The 18513-nt window shown below is 38.9% G+C and overlaps 2 protein-coding genes and 1 long non-coding RNA gene across 5 annotated transcripts; 1 reads left to right on the plus strand and 2 right to left on the minus strand.

The window, feature by feature from the left end:
• Positions 1 to 483: 483 nt before the first annotated feature.
• On the plus strand, positions 484 to 13788 carry LOC5501162 (probable ribonuclease ZC3H12B). Of its 2 annotated transcripts, none has more exons than XM_001622430.3 (3): positions 484 to 619; positions 7682 to 8523; positions 9640 to 13788. In XM_001622430.3, the coding sequence occupies exons 2-3, from the start codon at positions 7811 to 7813 to the stop codon at positions 11183 to 11185; spliced, it is 2259 nt and encodes a 752-aa protein (XP_001622480.3). In that variant the 5' UTR covers positions 484 to 619; positions 7682 to 7810; the 3' UTR covers positions 11186 to 13788. The 2 variants fall into 2 exon arrangements, with proteins under 2 accessions (XP_001622480.3, XP_032225382.2); XM_032369491.2 differs by lacking the exon at positions 484 to 619 and adding an exon at positions 7200 to 7549.
• Positions 2618 to 5111, minus strand: LOC116608265. The gene is made up of 2 exons (XR_007306407.1): positions 3898 to 5111; positions 2618 to 3000 (listed from the first exon to the last, which is right to left on the minus strand). It is a non-coding gene; the product is annotated as an uncharacterized LOC116608265 (long non-coding RNA).
• A 1048-nt stretch (positions 13789 to 14836) lies between the features above and the next one.
• LOC5501163 (prefoldin subunit 3) lies at positions 14837 to 18489 on the minus strand. 2 transcript variants are annotated; one of them, XM_001622433.3, is made up of 6 exons: positions 18344 to 18489; positions 16979 to 17103; positions 16626 to 16692; positions 16247 to 16345; positions 15570 to 15708; positions 14837 to 14982 (listed from the first exon to the last, which is right to left on the minus strand). In XM_001622433.3, the coding sequence occupies exons 1-6, from the start codon at positions 18422 to 18424 to the stop codon at positions 14921 to 14923; spliced, it is 573 nt and encodes a 190-aa protein (XP_001622483.1). In that variant the 5' UTR covers positions 18425 to 18489; the 3' UTR covers positions 14837 to 14920. The 2 variants fall into 2 exon arrangements, with proteins under 2 accessions (XP_001622483.1, XP_048577276.1); XM_048721319.1 differs by lacking the exon at positions 18344 to 18489 and adding an exon at positions 18038 to 18073.
• Positions 18490 to 18513: the final 24 nt, after the last annotated feature.

Genomic DNA, 18513 nt, shown 5'->3' on the forward strand with positions numbered 1-18513 from the left:
TGTTTATTTGTTTTATTTCCGCCTTTTATAATGTCAATCTGACCTGAAAACAGTTGATAAATTCTTAAGATTGTTACTTTTATTACTCAAACTGACGGTATAATTGTGAAGGTACAATTGTGTTACAGTACAATACAGTCCTCCCTGAACTACCGATTTACTAGAGCACTCAATTCTCGAACTCATTTGATCTTCTACACTCCTTTTGAAAACTCGGTCTATTATCTATATCATCTATTGTTACTATGTCTGAGTGGTTTCTGCAATAACAAACATCGAGCTCTATCTCAAAACAAGTGCTTTAGATAAGACTGGAGTGTTTTCGTTTATAACAATAACAATATTCTGACGACATCGACCAAGAATGCATCCTACATTGTCTCTGCGGTTATGAGTGCTGGCCAAGCCCTGCTGTTTGCTTCACTTTGCGGTCAACTTTGACATAAAAATGCGACAACCCAGGTGTGAGGGAAAAACATCTCGACTGATAAACATAGGGGCAAACAGGTTTCGAACTTGAATAACTGGTTCACAAAACAGCAAAACTTACTCTTTTAATTTTAGCGCTGCATGACAAGACAAATCAACGGTGTACTTCTTGCCTCTTGGTGTTTGTAAGGTATGCTATAAATCGCTTTTTTGTACAGTTATGCACAGTACAAAGCTTCTTTTAGAATACAGGTTGAACAATGCTTGATATCATTTCATGAATGAAGTATTTAAAGGCGGGAAAACTAATAAATAAAATCGGCGATAGTCTTAAGTGAATAAACGAATCCCTTGGGTATAGCTTGGTATATTTTCAAAACAGATAAATTTACACAGTCGGACTACATAAGGAAACAAACGTCGCTCGTGTCTGTGTCATTTCGTTTTTCCGTCGTGTGTTTTTTAAGGTCTTCACCGGAACCTTAGATGCGATGAGATTAAAAGATTTGGAATTTGGCGGTTCAAACTTCTGTTTAGAGGCATTCGTTATTTCCTGAGACAGTTTATAGTAACGGGACAAGGCTGGAGCCTATGGCAACACCAAATAACCCGCGCGTTTTTATTCCCGCCCTTTAAAAATTAGAAAAAGCTTGAAAAGGATTTGGCATGTATTTGTTTTGATTAAAAATGCATTTGGATTTAACGGGCTTTTCATGTCATGCTCTAGTTTGGCACACCGGGCAACGTGGACTATATGCAAGTCTGTATATTATATACAAAGGGAGGACGTTAGAGGGGGTCTAATTACCGCAATACCGCACAAAATTTGAAAATACCGTAATGCCGCAGAAAAAAATCGGAAATATCGCATACCGCACAGAAGGGCGAGGTTTTGAATAGCATCCGCGACACCCCGACATTTCCCAGGTTTCCCGCTAGATCATCCCGTACCACGGGCAAATAGCCCCTTGACTCGATTTTTTGCTATTTTGTGCACATCACATTTCATGTTCTTTTTTGTTGGTTAAAGTGTTATGCAAAAACACAGTTCTTTTTTTAAATGAAGTTAGCACAAAATGCCAGTTACACATATCGTAAACTGAAATCGATTATTCTCGCCTAACAAGATAAATATACACACGTCATGCTGGAGGTTTCATGAAGTTACTTGCATCTCATTTGCAAACAATCCGCCCAGGGCCAAAACCTTTGTCATGTTTTTATTAACAAGTTATCGATCCCTACACATGGCTTTCCATGGGGTATGAAACGATTGACAGATCATGATTGGCAGGTGTAGGTCAAGCAGAGACCCCATAGGGAGAACAATGCTATCATTGTTGGGGATGAAACCTCTGGGTCCTTGCACACACTGATAATAATAAAACATCACACTGCGCTCAAGCGTAATCTGAGCTACTACCCCGTGGCGCGCGAAGACCCAGACGTGCTATTTTTATTAGTTTTGTTAGAGCCTAACAACCTCTGTTTCTATTGCCCTTACATTGTTCTGTTTTGGCAAAGATTCTCTGAAACCCTGACAGACTCGCCTTGACCAAGCTAAAAATATCAGGCGCTTTTACACGCGCTCAACCCCCCCCCCCCCCCCCCCCCCTTGGCTATCAAAACGTGGGTCATTTTTTCGAATCTTCAACTACTTATCCTGGGAACGCGCATGAATATAACACGTTGCCTGGTATACAACTCTGCAACAACAACAACAATAACAACAACCATAAAAATACATTTAAGAAAAATGATGGTGAAGTGGATTTTCTAATAATAACGTCTAGTAGAAAACAAACGCAGGGGTGTCGGGGCTGGCAAAAGAGAGGGGGGAAGATTTGTATATAAAGAGGGGGGGCATAACACGGGGAAAGTTGACTTTTAAGCCTTTGTCAGATATTCCATAGTTAATATTCTCATTCTCATTGACAATGGAAGAAAAGTCAAACAGTAATATTAGATGAAATCTCGATAATCTGACAACTAAGGTTTTTTTAACCTATTAGCAGACCAGAGAGGGGGGGGGGGGGGGGATGGCCAGGCAAATATTAAAGTCATGCACGCTCAGCATTCTTGGTTATTGTAGATGAGCTAAGGAAACTAAAAGTGATGAAGTAAAATTGAAGAATTGGTGGTTGAAGACGTGATGTAAAAATGCAAAAATGAGAATCATTGTAACAAGTCATAAAAAAATGGAAGTTTATTAAAAAGTGTGCGAATGCCGTGACCAGAAAAAAAAAGAAAAAAAACATAGTAAAATGAAGGCTAAAGGCAAATGAAAATTTCAAGGAATCCCGCACTCATGTCGACCATGCTACGGCAAAAAAATTTTTAATTTATTTTTTTTCAATCAAGGGCATCTCACATTAAAGCGCAGGTTGCGACAACCATTGGGGCCAAATCCCAACAGGAAGTGTCCTACCGACTTCACGAGTGCTCTAATTATCCGTGGGAATTCCTCCAAATACCCCATGACAGATCCACAAATCCAGCGGAAATATAAACCTCATCAAATTTGTGCAGCGGGAAGGCCAGAGGCATGAAACTCGAGCGTGATATTCTGACCTGGGGAAAAAAAATGAAACAGTACTTGAAACAAAAATATACCTTATATTAGATATTCTAAACAAGTCGAGGTTCACAGGGTATTTTTTATTTCCTTTATCATCTTCCCTCATATTACGCATCATATTTCTAATTGCTAATTGATTCTGTAAATAGGATTATAAGAGGAATAGCATCAAAGGATTTAAAATCAATCTATCGTTTTAGTGCTATTATAGTCTCTACTTATGTTTAAATCAACGTTTCAACAGAAGAGATAAGACACTTTGAACAAGATATTAGTAAAGATTTTGAAAATTTTAACATATCTTTTCTGCATCTTATGATAAGGCCAAAAGGCCTATGTCATCATTTTCATTTGGTCGTTCCAGACGCCATAAACGGGATCTAGTTCAGGATATTGTGATATTTTCGAGTCCCCGGGAAGCTTTAATTTTGCTGCATGATATAAAAAAGAAAGAAATGGAAATGGATGTTATCTTGTCTGTGCTTATATTTTAGGTGTTAGGAAAGCCCTTTACAACAACAAGAAAAAACAAATAAAGAAAACACATAAAAGTAAACAAACAAAAAAGATTTTCCCAGGAGCCTCCACATTTTCAAATACTACTGTTATTTTTCTACTAGTCTTTCGAGCAGCCGTTATTGTAGCCCAGACCTGGGACTCGAGCGCAAAGAGAGTCCCAAGTCTGAACTACCGTTCTTGATGTCACTTCCAAAGGCTGTGCAGGAGTCTGGCAGGAGAACGAAAGTTTGTTAGGGTAAATTGTGAACAACGAAATTCACTTAATTTTCACTGAAATTTACTATGCTTTGCGACGCGCTATCCGTCCTAACTCGGAAACCAGGTCAAGTGCATTGCGTTAAGCCGGGGAAATACGAGCAGCAAAAGCTTACAATTTTTGTGGCAGCATTTGCAAAAAAAAGTTCGAAGGCGATGTTGCGCGTTTTACTACCGGCGAACCAACTTTTGTCGCAGCAAAGGATAAGCTGGTTCTTGCTTTTGACCACCATCATTTTTCCCCGTGACACTGATGTCACAAACGCTAATGCAACTGCTTGAGTATGCCTGACGTCACTTTGCTGCGAAACAAGTTTGGTTGATGCAGTAATACGGGTACCTTGGTTCCAAAGCCTCGTGCGTCTCTCTATTTAGTGGCCAGCGAGGTTGAGACGAGGCTCTGGCCTCTTGAAGCGCAATTTCGACTTCTGCTAGGTTCAGAATCTGAACTTGGTCGCTGATTGGCCAATTAATGTGTGGTTATGGAAACCAAGAAATTCTGACAGTTTTCTATTGTATTTTCGCTTCAAGTTCAAAAGGTCAAAACCGGTTTTTAATTCTTATTGTTCGCAATAACAAACATCTAAACGAACGAAGTAGACGGGCGATAGATTATTTTGATCGTTATTTTAATAGTGCTAATTTCGAATTAGTTACAAGATTTACCAGTATTAAAAATGTAAAGTTTGTTCAAGAGGAGTCTCTTTACGAGTTAATCAAGCGGCGAGATGTCTTCTCTGTGCTGCCGACCGGCTACGGGACATCGCTGATTTTCCGAGCTTATTCCCGGCGTTTGCTCTCGCCTCAACGATATTGGAATCAACTATCCCAAGCAAGCGATTGTTCTGGTTATTTGCCTCTTGAGTTCTTTGATAGACTCGTTCCGAGGATAACTGCGAGCTTGTCGCGATTTTCTCCTCCTTGAAGCCATTTCCCGAGAAAATGTTGTATTTCCCACATCCTATGGTCATATTCTTGTCACTAACTCTACAGTAATGATCCCATGGGTTTTCAGATGAATGTTGTCGTTTTTAAATCGGGTGTTCATGCGCTTTTCATACTCGAGAATTCGAATCCCTTGCGAAGAGATGTTTACATTCAAGGTAGCACCACGTGAAACTGACACTAGTCCAGAATGTCGAGCGCAAAGAGAGTCCCAGGTCTGGACTAAACTGACACATTCTAATCACAAAACGTTAACATGGAAGTGAGGCAGAAGTCGAAATAGCGGCTTCGAGAGGCCAGAGCCTCGTCTCAACAACCTCGCTGGCCACTGAATAGAGAGACGCTTGAGGCTCTGGGACCAGGGTATAATACGGGCTACATCTCCGAAATTTGTTGCAAAAAGTAGAACCATCTTCTACTTTCTGTAGCAAACTTTTTCAACTTGCAACCAAAAATTTTCTGCGACAAAAGTTGGCGGGCCGGTAGTAAAACGAGCAACGTCAGTTTCAAACTTTTTTTTGTCACTCACAAAAGTTTTACGATTTTGCTGCTCGTTTTCCCCCGGCTTTATAAGAGCGAGGCACATTTCAGAGGAAAAAAGGGAATATCGCTGTTAGAATTTAGCCTAACAAACTCTGTTCCTACCGCCCTTGGTCGAGAGAGCAAATCAGTAGCGGATATAGGGGGACGGTTTAGTTGGCTTAAACCCCCCTTTGGGCCGCTAGAAAGCAATATGTAACAAAAAAATTACCCCCCCCCCCCCTCCTTTGTCACTGATCCAAGCACCCCTTTAGCGAAAAGCTAGATCCGCCCCTGTTTTGTTATTTTTTTTCTGAGAGAAGGATCTAGAATTAGTTAAACGTGCAAGTTTACCGGCAAAGTAAACAAAGCACATCGAAACGTGTCGCAAAGAAATCCAGCATCCCACCCCTAAACACACATTATTCGGGGACAGATTCATCTATTACCCCTTTTCACATATTAAGAGCTCAAAAGAGCGCCACAATATTTGACCTCGGAGACTTTATGGCTCCAAGATGAAAAAGAATAATTCTAAATTGAATTTTTGGAAACTTAAATCTATTTTTAAGCCATTGGTAATTGAATTATGACTGAATATAGTGAAACGTTTCTTTTCGCCTTGATAAAAAGATCATGTGCATTAATGGAACATTTCTTCCCAAGACACTAAACGAACGATTGCCGAAATAATTTTCTTTTTTTTTCTTTTTTTGTTGTTGTTGTTATGATAGGACTTTGTAAATATTTGTGTCATAGAATAATATCCTCCCAGCCTATTTCCGGTTCTCAATCAATCGTACGTGTCTAAAACAATTTTACTACAACGTAAACAAACCGAACAATTTGATTTTAAATCTGGTACATTCCTATAAAAATGTTAATCTCATCCTTTCTGAACTCTTAACACATTAATAAAAAAAAATAAGCAAAAAATTAGATTTGAACGTGATACGGCTCTCGTTTCAGGGGCGAAAAGTTTACAAAGTATTGAAGTTTTCAGATTTCTGATTGGTCAATATCGGGAAGCCATTATGTGGTTATTCTTTGCCTTGGCTGTCCAAAAGCCCAATAAAAACAAAGAATTGAAAGAGAAGGTACTTTAATTAAAATTTACTCATATGAATTTGTAAAACGAGCATTTGCCCTTTCACGAGTGGGCGTCCAAATAGGCAACTATATCACATATTACCAGCATAACAAACCGCACTAGTTATTCAGTTTTCCGGTAATAATGCCCTGTTGATGTTTTCCGCTTAAATTTTAGGATGTCTAATCATGTTAACAAATGGCTGAATCAGAATTTCCGCTAAAATCGCGTGACTTTATTTCCTACGTACTCAGCTTTTTTTCTCTGGCGGATATCAGAAAAATCCGCCTAGTTACATGACATACCCTTGACATAAATAATACGACGATTTAAAGTAAAAATCGCGAAACTAGATGACCTTTAAGTCAGGTATTCAAACTATGAATGAATCAAATCCTTTAATCCGTGGAAAATGAAGAGATGATAATTTTGAGTCACGTTGTTCTAGCTCCAAAAATCTTTTGTGTTTGATTTGTTGGTATTTTAAGAGCCGGGCGAATATTTCCTTGTGACTTTTTACCTACAAGAAACTATAAATAATTCCACGAAATTCTTGCAAACGTGGACTGTTTTATAACAATCATCTTGAAGGCTTCGATTATCGCACCGGCCAAGCGGCCTAAATAAGGAGTCTAAAGAAATGATTGGCATTTCAAGTAGTATTACACAGGTTTCCGGTGTGAGAAAAAGATGAACAATAAAATTCCGTAAGCAGAATCCAAAATGCATGATTCCGCATCATATTTTGTGTATTAAACCATATAAAACTGTATTTTTTTGGGATTATTGTGTTGACTGCTATTGCAGTTATAGCGTTCTGTGTTATTCATTATTCAGGAAATAGCTTACTCTAATGACGTCACGCGAGTATGTCACCGCACCCAAACAATCACATCTCGGAGATTTGATCTCACTCCATTCTCGGTAGCTCGGTGAGCTAGTATGTAGATCACAAAATCGTAAACTAGTGCAAGATGGTTAAGCAGGATTTGCTCGAAGTAGGGGCTTATGCAGAGTTTGTGCTCAATTCTGACTGCGATGTCCCAGATTTGAAAGCCTTGTTAGAGCAACGACTGAAGCAGTTATTTGATATTGACGTAATTTATGTGCGAGATTCGACTACGCCGAATGACGGTTTTGGACTAGACCTTGGCTCATCTGTTCGTTTTAGACTGGTTGGTGAGGAGGAAAATGAAAATATAAAGCGAGCAAAGGTGATTTTACGTTGCTTTGATGCCGTACGTTTTATCAGAATTGGTTGGAATGGTACGATTTAGTCGTGCCTTTTGTGTGTCTTGCATGTGTGAGTAGTTTGTATGATTCCCTTATTGTTGTTTTGTTTTTAGGAATATATTACTGGCGTGTGCTGCTCTGAAAAAAATCCAAAAACCAATACGTTGGATTCCATCGATTGTCAGGCTCCAATTTACTTGACAGTAAACAGAGAGCGACTTCTGGAGTTAGGGAAATCAAACATGGCCGTTGCGGTTGCCACTTCCAACTTGGAACAGCTCAGTTCTCTGAATAATCAAAATAACACGAACAACAGTGCTCTAAGCGATCCCGTGCAAACATCACTGGCTATAGAAAAAGTCCCCGAGCAGGAAACAGCAGTCAAGGAGGCCGAAAACCCGGCAGATTTCGAGGTATGGAAGAAACGTGAGCTTCCTTCGAGATCGAAGTCGAAGCCGGTTGACAAGACTCAGGCAGTTAAGGAATGCAGCCAGCCTGCGGTGGACGAACGCAGTGCTGAAACCATAACAGAATCGGATTCAGAAATTGAACTCGAGTCACTGAAAATGCAAGAGGGCGATGTGAGGGATAGGGCTGATGTCAAAAGCGATCAAAACGGTACAGAGGATTGTCAGAGAGCCCAATACGATAACTCTGTCACCGAGGAAGGAAGCTGCGATGAGAGCAATCTTGGTGGAGAGAGTTTGAAATATTACGCACGTAAACTCGGGTATTCCGAAGCTAAAGTTGCCTCAGCTATGGCGAAACTCGGCCCAGATGTAAGTCAAGACTCCCTTCTCCATGAACTCGTGAAATCACAGAATTCCCAAAAAGAATTAGAAGAGGGGAGCTCTGTGATGGATCGAGAATTGAGATTCGCAAGTCGTGATTCATGCGTGGACGATCCGAGCTCGCTACGGCCGATCGTTATCGATGGAAGCAATGTGGCTATGAGGTTTGTATGTTGTTTTTATTTCACGTTAATAGAGTACAATTGTGCATTACAGGAAATCATACTCTTTGCGTTATTGTCTTTAGATGCAAATTTCTGTACGAAACGCGCCAAAATTGCGATTGACTGGTCGAAGCGATCGAGCAAATGGCCACTTCGAAGTCCGCAAATCTGCTGTTTTTTTCAAGACTAATGTCCATTTTATCTCGATATTACAGTTAGAAAATATGTTTTCGTAATAGATCGGTTAGATTCTTGTAGGATTTCACGATAAATAACAGTTTTCCCAGGGGTTTGAATGTTTTTAGTTTTTGCACGTGCTTAGAGTGAAATATCAATTCGCTTGATCAGCATAAATCAACATTGCACTTCGTTGGCATGGCCAATTACTAATTGCCATTTTATAGAAAGCATTATAAGTTTTAATTGTTGTTAAGTTAATTCATCAGCGAATAACAGTTAGCGCATATGTGTTATTCGTGTTTTACTTAGTAAAGTTTTAAAACCAGCGGTTTCATTAATTGAATTGTGATGGGAATAGTTCGGCATGTTGAGAATCATAATGAGTTGCGGCGTTCCTTGAGCTTTTGTGTGAACTTCCCGCTTTAAAGCTCCCATTTGCAATAAATGAAATCCCTACAAAAATCCAACAAACAAAAACTACTGAAGCTGTTTTAAAATATTGAACAAGATATGTTTCCCATACTTAAAATAACATTGTCAACCTTTTACGCCTTCACTAATGCAAAGGTTAATCTTAGGAACACATACCCTCTATTTTTGTCATCTGGAAGTTGAGATGTCACCAGAAATAGATCGTCTTGCGGTGCATGCAACTAGGGGGTATTTATAACTGCATGTTTGGAATGCTTTATACAGGATAAGTGCAGTTTATCTGGATTATAAACTGAGAGAGTTCCCCATCTCCATAGCGATCTAGGCAAAGAATTCCTTACTCTGCGTTTTCCCAGTGTGACCTGGAACCTCAGGTCAATTTCAGGAAGTGCGTGCTAACTCTAAAGATTTTTGAAGGGATTATAACTTGGACAACTTACTTCTTATTAAAGCAATGTTGTTAGCTATTAGTTTGATTCACTTTATTTTTCTCTTTCCCCATAGCCATGGAAAGCAGCAAGTGTTCTCATGCCGTGGAATAGGCATTGCTGTGGATTGGTTTATAAAACGAGGACATAGAGAGATCACCGTCTTTGTACCCATGTGGAGAAAGGAGGCATCCCGCCCGGAAACCCCCATTATTGACCAAGAAGTCTTAATGCGACTGGAGAAAGATGGAATACTAACATGGACACCATCACGTCGCATAGATGGTCGACGGATAACATGCTATGATGACCGTTTCATTGTTCGGCTTGCAGCAGAGAATGAAGGGGTCATAGTATCAAACGATAACTACAGGGACTTATTGAATGAGAGTTCAGACTGGAAAAAAGCAATTGAGCAGAGGCTTCTGATGTTTGCCTTTGTAAATGATCGCTTTATGCCACCTGAAGATCCTGGGGGACGTTACGGTCTTCCACTAAAAGACTTCTTGTGCAAAGGGTGTGGTAAGCCTTGTCCATATGGCCCTAGATGTACCTATGGCAACCGATGTAAATTTTTGCACCCAGAACGGAACTCTAAATCAGAGGCAGAACTAATGGCGATGTCAGTTAAGGCAGACTGCAAACTCATTAACGTCCCTGATGTACCATATGGAGAGGTTACCAGAAATGATACATGTGGGGCGTCCAGACCTGGCCGTCCCCTTCCACCACCCCCTGACATGCCAGCGTATCTCCTCACCAAACCTCTTCCTCCGACACCTGTGGACAACAGAATGAAAACCAAACCTCTTCCGCTGCCGCCTCGCGACAACTATAACCACATGAGGCAAATGTTTCCAGCAACACTACGAAACAACCAGTCAATCAATAGCCAAGTGGCCCGCCCTGCGTCAGACCCAACTCCTGTGCGGGAGCCCTGTTATGACATGAATACAATGCCAGAACACTTTCAGCAAACCTTGAGTATGCCAAGTCTAGAGCGTGTGAATGGGATGGGGCTGCCGCGTCGTGGAAGTCTGCCTCAGGTAGGCTCCTATCCAGAAGGCTCTTTCCCATCGCTACCTCCTGTCAGCTCCCATAGTATGTTCCAGCATCAACCACATCCATCCATGGCTTGTCCCCCTACTATGATGGTCACACCTGATGGCCGACCACTCAGCGGTGAGTGGCGTCATTGCATGCAGGCAGCATACCAGCCGTGCTACACCCAGCAAGCACCCTACCAGCCACAGTGGCCCGTCGCCACAGCACCTTCCTACCCCCCATACCCACCCCAATACCACTACAGCCAGAATTATGTATCAGGGTTCCAGCGGATCCCTTATAGAGGTCAAGGTAACGGGTACTACCAGACCAGAGGTGTCCCCATCAATAATGATGATGAGGATGTTGTTGATGGTGCTACAGCTGAAGAATCATCAGAGAAAGCTAAAAAGGATGCTGAGGAGCTGAGAATCAAAGCATTCGAGCAGCTCTGCGAGGTCTTTCCAGACAGCATTGAGAAAATCCTACAGCTTCTTGAAGATAACCCTAAAGATACAAGTGTAGAGAAGCTGACACAATTATTACTAGATGAGGAGACCAAAGGGGATGTCCAGTAGAGAAGTGGTGCTCTTTCTTTCATTTTAACTGCTAGTCAACCTCTAAGAGTAAGTTTTCAGATGTTCCATCTTAACTGCTAGTCAACTTATAAGAGTAAGTCATCAGATATATGACAAAAAAGGCAGGGCAGAGAAAGCCCTAGCTGGCAAAGTTTTTTATTGCAAGCCCCTCTTTTTCTATGATTCCCTTTTATTGTCATCTGATCCTAATTTTTGCTTGGCAGCTGTGATCTGTATAAAAGGTAGTACAACTTTTTTAAAGGTGTGTGAATGGTAACAGCACAACCAAAGGGTAAAAGTTAGTAGAGGAATGTTGGCCAAAGTTTTATATGTTGTGTTTTCTTATCTTTAAAAGATGTTTGCTTAAAGAGTATTGGATTCAATGTGTCCATGATAAAATTTATAATGATCATTCCTTAAATTAGGAAAAGTGTTGAGCTGTTAAAGTTCGCGAAATTGAGGTTAGTGATGTTAGAATGGGACACAGTTTTGTTTATGTAGCGATGTTTTATTGTGCTTTATTGTTAGCTTATAGTGTGATATGCATAACTGTGGCCACCATGACAAAGTTTTGAAATGTTGGCCAATTAGAACGCAAGAACTAGTTTTGATTGACACAAACTTTAAATAACAAAGAGGATTCATGTCTGTACTGAAGAATTTCATTTTCCATGCTTGCCTTGCATTCTTATTGGCTAAATTTCCAAAACTGTCAAGATGACCACATTAACAGGCATTGCAAAAGGTTTTGCTGGATCTACTCATCATAGTATTAGTTGAAGAAATTTGCAGAGGAAGAGCCTTCTATCATATTAGTTTTAAGACAAGTAAAAAGTTTGATTTCTGTGCTGCTTTATGAGAATTGCTTTCTACTTGTCTCATTATTATGGGTTTCTCCATGTGTTCCTGTATGTTGTCAGCTGACAGCGGCGTAGCCTGGATTTTTAACAGGAGGGGCCCAAAAGGCCCGGTGAAGGCATTTTCTCCTGTATTTCAGATAATGACTCATACATTTACTGTATTTTTGGCTGCTATAAGGGGGGCCTGGGCCACCCCCCTGGCTGATGGTCGCTGTGCTGTTATAACATCATGGCTAGGATCATTGCTTTGTTTCATTTATACACAAATGATGGTATATGTGAAAGAAAGAGGGTTGCAATGTTTGGCTGTAAAAGTTTATTCTCATGGATTGCAATGTAAGATAAAGTAATCAAGGCTCTTGATTGTCTAAAAAGAGCTTCAAATTGACATTAAAATCAGGGCTATAGCCAGAGATATGACCACAGCTTAATTACTCCACTATAATCATGAATAATGCAAAATGAAAGTGGAAAGCAATTCACATGGGAGACTAGATTATTATAACCAAATTATGATTGTGCTTGGGTTGGCCTTAAACTTGGCTATACTGTACCCCTGGACATTTATTTTGTCCAAAAGTAACCACTCTAATAACCACTTTGGATACACAACAGGAAAGGCCTAGGTTATGCTTTAGGTCTCTCCAAAGTAAGCAGGCAGGATGGGATCAAGAATGTTAGTCTAAGAGTTTTGTGAAAACTAATGTTTAGATCTATTGAGGGTATGCAGGCCTGTTGACTAGAAGTGTGGAGAAATGTGGATGATTTTAGGCTGTTTCAACCAAGTGTGTTTGGGCGTGTCTCCCTTGCACCCCTATGTCTTCAGGTCTGAAATTTCTTTAGAAAACCACATATCTTGTAGCAAAGTTCTAGTGAACAATTTTGTTCTATAGGACTTTTTTAAACAGTGCACATGTACAGAGTATCTTTTCTACACCAAGTCTTCTGTTTCTACTTTAATGAGCAGTTCTTTTAACAACTAGAAATTTATGTATTGCCAAAAGAGCTGTGGAAACAGGAAATTATCAAAGGTATTGTTACTGTATTCTTGTTGCTGTTGCATGCTTGTATTTTTGCTATGCATTCATGTTTTATGGGGTATCACTGTTGTCTGAACTAGAAGACCACTTATATTTTTAAGACAAATGAATTTGCCCATGGGGGTTTCAGTTTTCTGCTATTTTGTAATATATTTGTAACACAAGCACAGACGATGACATGAACTGTCAAAATTGAAAACTGAATCATTTGTTACAAAACTTAAAAGATTGTAAATAGTTTCTAAAGCACTTTGCATTTTGCAAAAATCAATTGGTATAAACCTAGTGAGGTTAGTTTTTATAAGGCAAATGCTGATGCAAAAGAGATGTTTTGGTTGACTCCAGTTTGTTGCATGTATAACTAAACAACCTGCTAAGTTGCAGGCAACTTTTCAAGGATGTTTAGTACTGACAATGCAATATCGGTCTGAACTGCTTTGCAACAATTGGGAAGTCAGCTAGAAATTGGTTCTATTTTAGCCCTTTTTTTTACCAAAGGGGAAGTTCCTAACATCTAGAAACAGTTTTATTTATTTTATATTTTGCATACAGCTATTGCCTTTGCTCTTTGTAAGAGCTCAACCACCATAGAACTGTTATCTGTGATAAGATGTTTACAATGCATGTTTGGGTTAAACATAATTTCTGGTAATCAGTACACATTGTTACATTTATAAGCTTTTTAATAAAAGAGAGCAATAAATAATGTTTTGTATTTGATGTTGGTTTCCTTTTGCCGATGAAAACCTCCACCGACAAGCCATTCTAAATTAAGTATCAGTCAAAGAAACTTCCAATATTAATTCTTTGCGTTTTCTTGGAGATTGTTACATAATTGACCGGAAGTAAACTGGTGATAATGCGGCTTAAACGTTGTGTTTATTTGAACTTAGAATTTTGACGAAAAATGCTAATTTTATAAACCCATAGGCCTCAGGAACCTACAAGTCAACAAACCCAACTATTTAAGGTCTTATGTGACAGTTTCCAGCCCTTATGAAATATCCATGCAATTCAGTGACATAGCCAAGGTTTTTAACAGGAGGGGGCCCAAAAGGGACTTTCAAGGCATTTTCTCCTGTATTTTAGACGTCTCTTACATTTACTGTATTTTTGGCTGATAAAAGTGGGGGCTGTCCCAGCAACATAACCCCTTCAGCTTTGCGACTCAGATGTCTATTGCTTCACCCAAAATTTGTTGGCAGTAGTGTCAATTAAAAGGGCTTACGATAAAAGTGGAATTGACATTTAGGAATGTAAACGTGGAAAGGGATGGGTAATACAAAAGTGCATCCTGAAATTATAATGGAGCCAGATAGCTATTTAGTCACTCCACCCCCCTGGATCTGCCATTTTTTCTCAACCTCCCCCCAGGCTCACATAGTAAATTCATAAACAAGAAGTTTGGGCTAAAGTGTTTAGCCCAAAATATAGTTCACAAAAAAAAAAAAAAAAAAATGGACAAAAAAAAAACCCAAAATATATGTCACACACCCCTATCATGGAAACACCCAACCTCTACAATGGGAAGTATGTTGCATTATTCAGTTTCTATATCGAAGCAATAAACAAGTACATACAAGCAACGTAACCAGTGACTTCCCGCATTAGGCGGGAGTCTCAAGATATTGATCCTTCTCTCAAGCCTGATTTTCTTGAAAATATCCATATATTTACTGTATTCTCCCGTGTTTATATTGGTACTTCTGATATCTTCAGCTATGCACACAGTATCCACAAAGTGCTAAGAATTGGATGTTGAAAACAATTTTTAATGAAATATTACAATACAGAAACATTATAAAATAAAGATAGCACATTATATTGTACATTCCCTATGACTGGGCCTTAAGAGCCTGTCTTCTTCTCACGTCCCAGTTATAAACCCTGGCCATGTCTGTGTTGGGTTAAGGCACATAACCAATAAATGTTCAACAAATATTGAGAAGTTGCAACATTAAAAAGCAACTGACAGCTAACAAGTAGAAGGCAGGATAAAACCAAGGCAATAGGGATAAAATCAGGTGCAACTTTTATGATTTTCCATTGAACCCTCAATCAGCCATGAGAAGTATCCACAAGCAAAAATTTTGAAAAATCAAAAAAGTTAATACAAAAAGATCAACATACATCAGTCTAAGGGATAAATGGATTTGAGGGAGGCCAGTGTCCCCACCCCAGACAACAATTTTAGAAAATATTTATTGTGAAAACTAAAAAAAACTTTATGATTTATACCCCCCCTCTCAATCACAATATTGTGATGACCTCTTCCTCCTCCTCATTAACCCACCTACAAAACTTCAAAAAATAATAGCAAAATTTATTGCCAAAATCACTGCATTATGAAGCACATTAACATTGTAGTCTTCATCGCATGTGAAACTATCTTAATTTTATTTGGAACTCATCCCATGTACACAATCTGTATAAGGACCAAATAAAGAGTATGAATGAATAACCTGTATCGTAGAAAAAGGATACTGACTTCCGTTGTAGTGTACTGATCACGAAGAAAGCCCAAATCATCCTCCAGTTCCTCCAGACTCTTGATAGCAGTTTTAAGGTTCTTTTGTAACAGCTCCTCAGCCTCATCAATGGAATACTCTAGCATGACATTAGCCTGGTAAAACAAGACATTTTGTTCAAGTAATAAGTTCGGCAAAATCTACCCCAGCAATATTATCAAGAGAGGGCAAGAAAACTTTTTTCAGCAAACGAGTCTAGGCAGGGTAAGAAATTATAAGGCTTTATGAGTCACTTTGCAACCTACACAAATTGTATTTTTTTTGTCAAAGTCTGTGCTAGCCAAATATCAAAATACTGTCTGGCATAATATTTGTCTCCATTTAGAGATTATGTAGAAAATATGTAAAATAGTTGTCCTAAGTTGTTACCTAAATCTTTCCCTTATTCCAAGCCGTGGTATGGTAGGTATGGTATCTGTAAGTAAAGGCTTGGCAGCTCCAACCCCTCCCTCTACTGTATCCCTCGACCCTCCCCCTACAGAACTTTTTAGCTTCTATTCTAACATTTGGAATAGGAGAGTAAATAAGACCACAAAAACTCCAGTGATATCAAAGGCATTTGGTTATACTGTAACATAATGAGAACCTGGTACCTTCCAAGGACAACATTTTGAAATAGGAGTTAATACTTACTCCAAGCCAGAGACATACTTTCTCTGTGGGTGGAACCTTAGCATTTGCATAGAGTTGGTCTGATATTAAGAATCTGCTATGGGTTTCTTCTCCTTTTTCCTACAGAGGTTTTTGAAGACAAGAATTAGAAACACACATACAGTAATAAGGGGAAATGGCTTTTGTTCTACTGTATTGAATTTAAGCTAATAAAAACAATCACCATCATCATGAAAAATAACCAATCAATTTTTATTAATCAATCATCATACCATCATCAATCAATCATCATAACAGTCATAATCATTTCATTATCATCATTATCACAGCACTTGTTTTTTTTACAATCTTATTAGTTTTATGTATAGTGAGAGCTGACAGCCTTCCAACAGAAAAATACCTTTTTTGCTTGAAGAAGTTTAACCATCTCTAAACTAGATTTTAAATCTGGGACTTGACCTTGGAGTCTAAAACAGAACAGATAATGTAACATTATGTTAAGGATTCTAAAGTATTATAGTAAAAGAATGAGTTTATATATAATTTGTTATCTATTCAAAAAGTACAGTATTTCTTACAATATTAAGTAGCACAACAACCTTCCTACAGTATAAACAATGTAACTCAAAGTTTAATTTTTTCATTGATTTTTTTGCTACACATTGCATTATCCCCTTGTTCAATCTTTATAGATGGCAGCAGCCAAAAACACAAACACACGTCCATGTTTCCTTCTAAAAAGAATTGTCTTACTTTTTCTTTTTGGTCAAGAGGTTAATTTCCATAAATTTGTATTTGCGGAGCTGCTCATCAAAACTCCGTATGACTGACTCAGCCGAATCAGAGCTACTGGTGGACATGAATTTACCCACATCATCCTACAGAAGAGAAATCAGTTAGTGAAAAATAATAAGCTTTGCCACTGAGCTCAAATAAACAAATTACAGATACTTTATTCTAATACATAAAAGTAGCAGGGAAGGGGAAGTTAACTTTTTGACCACGACATCTCGGCAAAAAATTCGACAAAAAACCATCCAGGGGGGGCAGGAGTTTGTTTGCATTCAATACAAAAAGTGGTCGGGTGGGTATAGAATTAGTATTCTGAGCACGCAAATATGACCCTCCCGGCTCTTTGTATCGAATGCAAAGAAACTCCTGCCCCCTCTGGATGGTTTTTTTGTCGACTTTTTCGCCGAGATGTCGTGGTGAGACATGTTTCTATTACAGATTTTAAGGTAAGGTGTAATTTTAAATCGCAATTGATCGTTCACCTGTTGCCTTTTAATGGCAGTAATTGCCATCGGAAATTAGCTCCAGTATCACTCTAGCGATATATGTGGAGAAATTTATTTTTTGCTTTGATTCTATTTAAATACAAATAAATTCAGCAAAAGTGGTGTGACGGCGTTTGGAAATAACTTTCCACCCTTGTCTGAACAAAAGCCTTTAGGCTTGAAATCAGGTTTTTGCAAAACCCGAATAATTCTGAAAAAAATCGACGCAGGGGTATAAAAAAAGTGTTCCAAACATGAATGGACGCAATAAAGAGTAAGGCATATGTATTTGGAAGGAGTTTTATTAAGAACTTCGTTACCTAATTGATATTCATAAACGAAGTCCAAAGCACATGCTAAATAAACAATATGCTGATTTGAGTGGGCTCCCTGTGCGAGATCATGGTAAAAAAAGAAATGAGACTCCGAGACTGCTTAAATTTTGAAGAAAACGTCGAGATTTCGAGACTTTGCGAAATTTTGGCAAAACTTTTGAAATTTCGAGGTACTCATCGCTAGGGTTAGGCTTACTTACTGTAGACGATATTGACAACATGCTGTCAGGAAAATTAGCTGAAAAAAAGATGCCAACAGTTCTAGCTGATCGAAAGCCTTTAGAGAATACAGCTCGTGAAAACACGAACTGGTATGTATAAGAAAACCGTTTAAATCTTTGCAATCACGGAGAACAAGATCGTATAGCAACCAAACTAAAATATGGATTCTTTGACAAAACAAAAGTATAAAGAAGGCATTTTATCCAAAGCATATACTATAAGTAACAAATAAAATTTACGGAAGAGCTGAAAACAGAAGCTCTAACATATATGTAAATACTTACTAAGAAACCCGCTTCGGGAATTCCCCGGTGTTTTTTATCTGAAACAGAAGAAGTCGAACTCGCCTTGCCTTCAGCCGCCATTTTGATTTTGGTGTAACTAGGGCTTAGTCCTTCTCCGAATTTCCAAACAGAATAAAACAGACAATCTGATTGGCTCAACTCCTGGTCAA

The sequence above is a fragment of the Nematostella vectensis genome, chromosome 14, assembly GCF_932526225.1.
Source record: "Nematostella vectensis chromosome 14, jaNemVect1.1, whole genome shotgun sequence".
In the NCBI taxonomy this organism is placed as follows: Eukaryota; Metazoa; Cnidaria; class Anthozoa; order Actiniaria; family Edwardsiidae; genus Nematostella; species Nematostella vectensis.

Bases quoted from the DNA above. Each gene is read 5' to 3' on its own strand.
- LOC5501163 (XM_001622433.3), bottom strand. From the start codon at position 18,424: ATGGCGGCTGAAGGCAAGGCGAGTTCGACTTCTTCTGTTTCAGATAAA. The intron at 15,709-16,246 runs GTAAGTATTAAC...TTGTTTTACCAG, and splicing joins AAGTATGTCTCTGGCTTGGA to GCTAATGTCATGCTAGAGTA. The intron at 14,983-15,569 runs GTATCCTTTTTC...AACCCAACACAG, and splicing joins GTACACTACAACGGAAGTCA to ACATGGCCAGGGTTTATAAC.
- LOC5501162 (XM_032369491.2), top strand. From the start codon at position 7,310: ATGGTTAAGCAGGATTTGCTCGAAGTAGGGGCTTATGCAGAGTTTGTG. The intron at 7,550-7,681 runs GTGATTTTACGT...TTTTGTTTTTAG, and splicing joins AAAATATAAAGCGAGCAAAG to GAATATATTACTGGCGTGTG. The intron at 8,524-9,639 runs GTTTGTATGTTG...CTTTCCCCATAG, and splicing joins GGAAGCAATGTGGCTATGAG to CCATGGAAAGCAGCAAGTGT.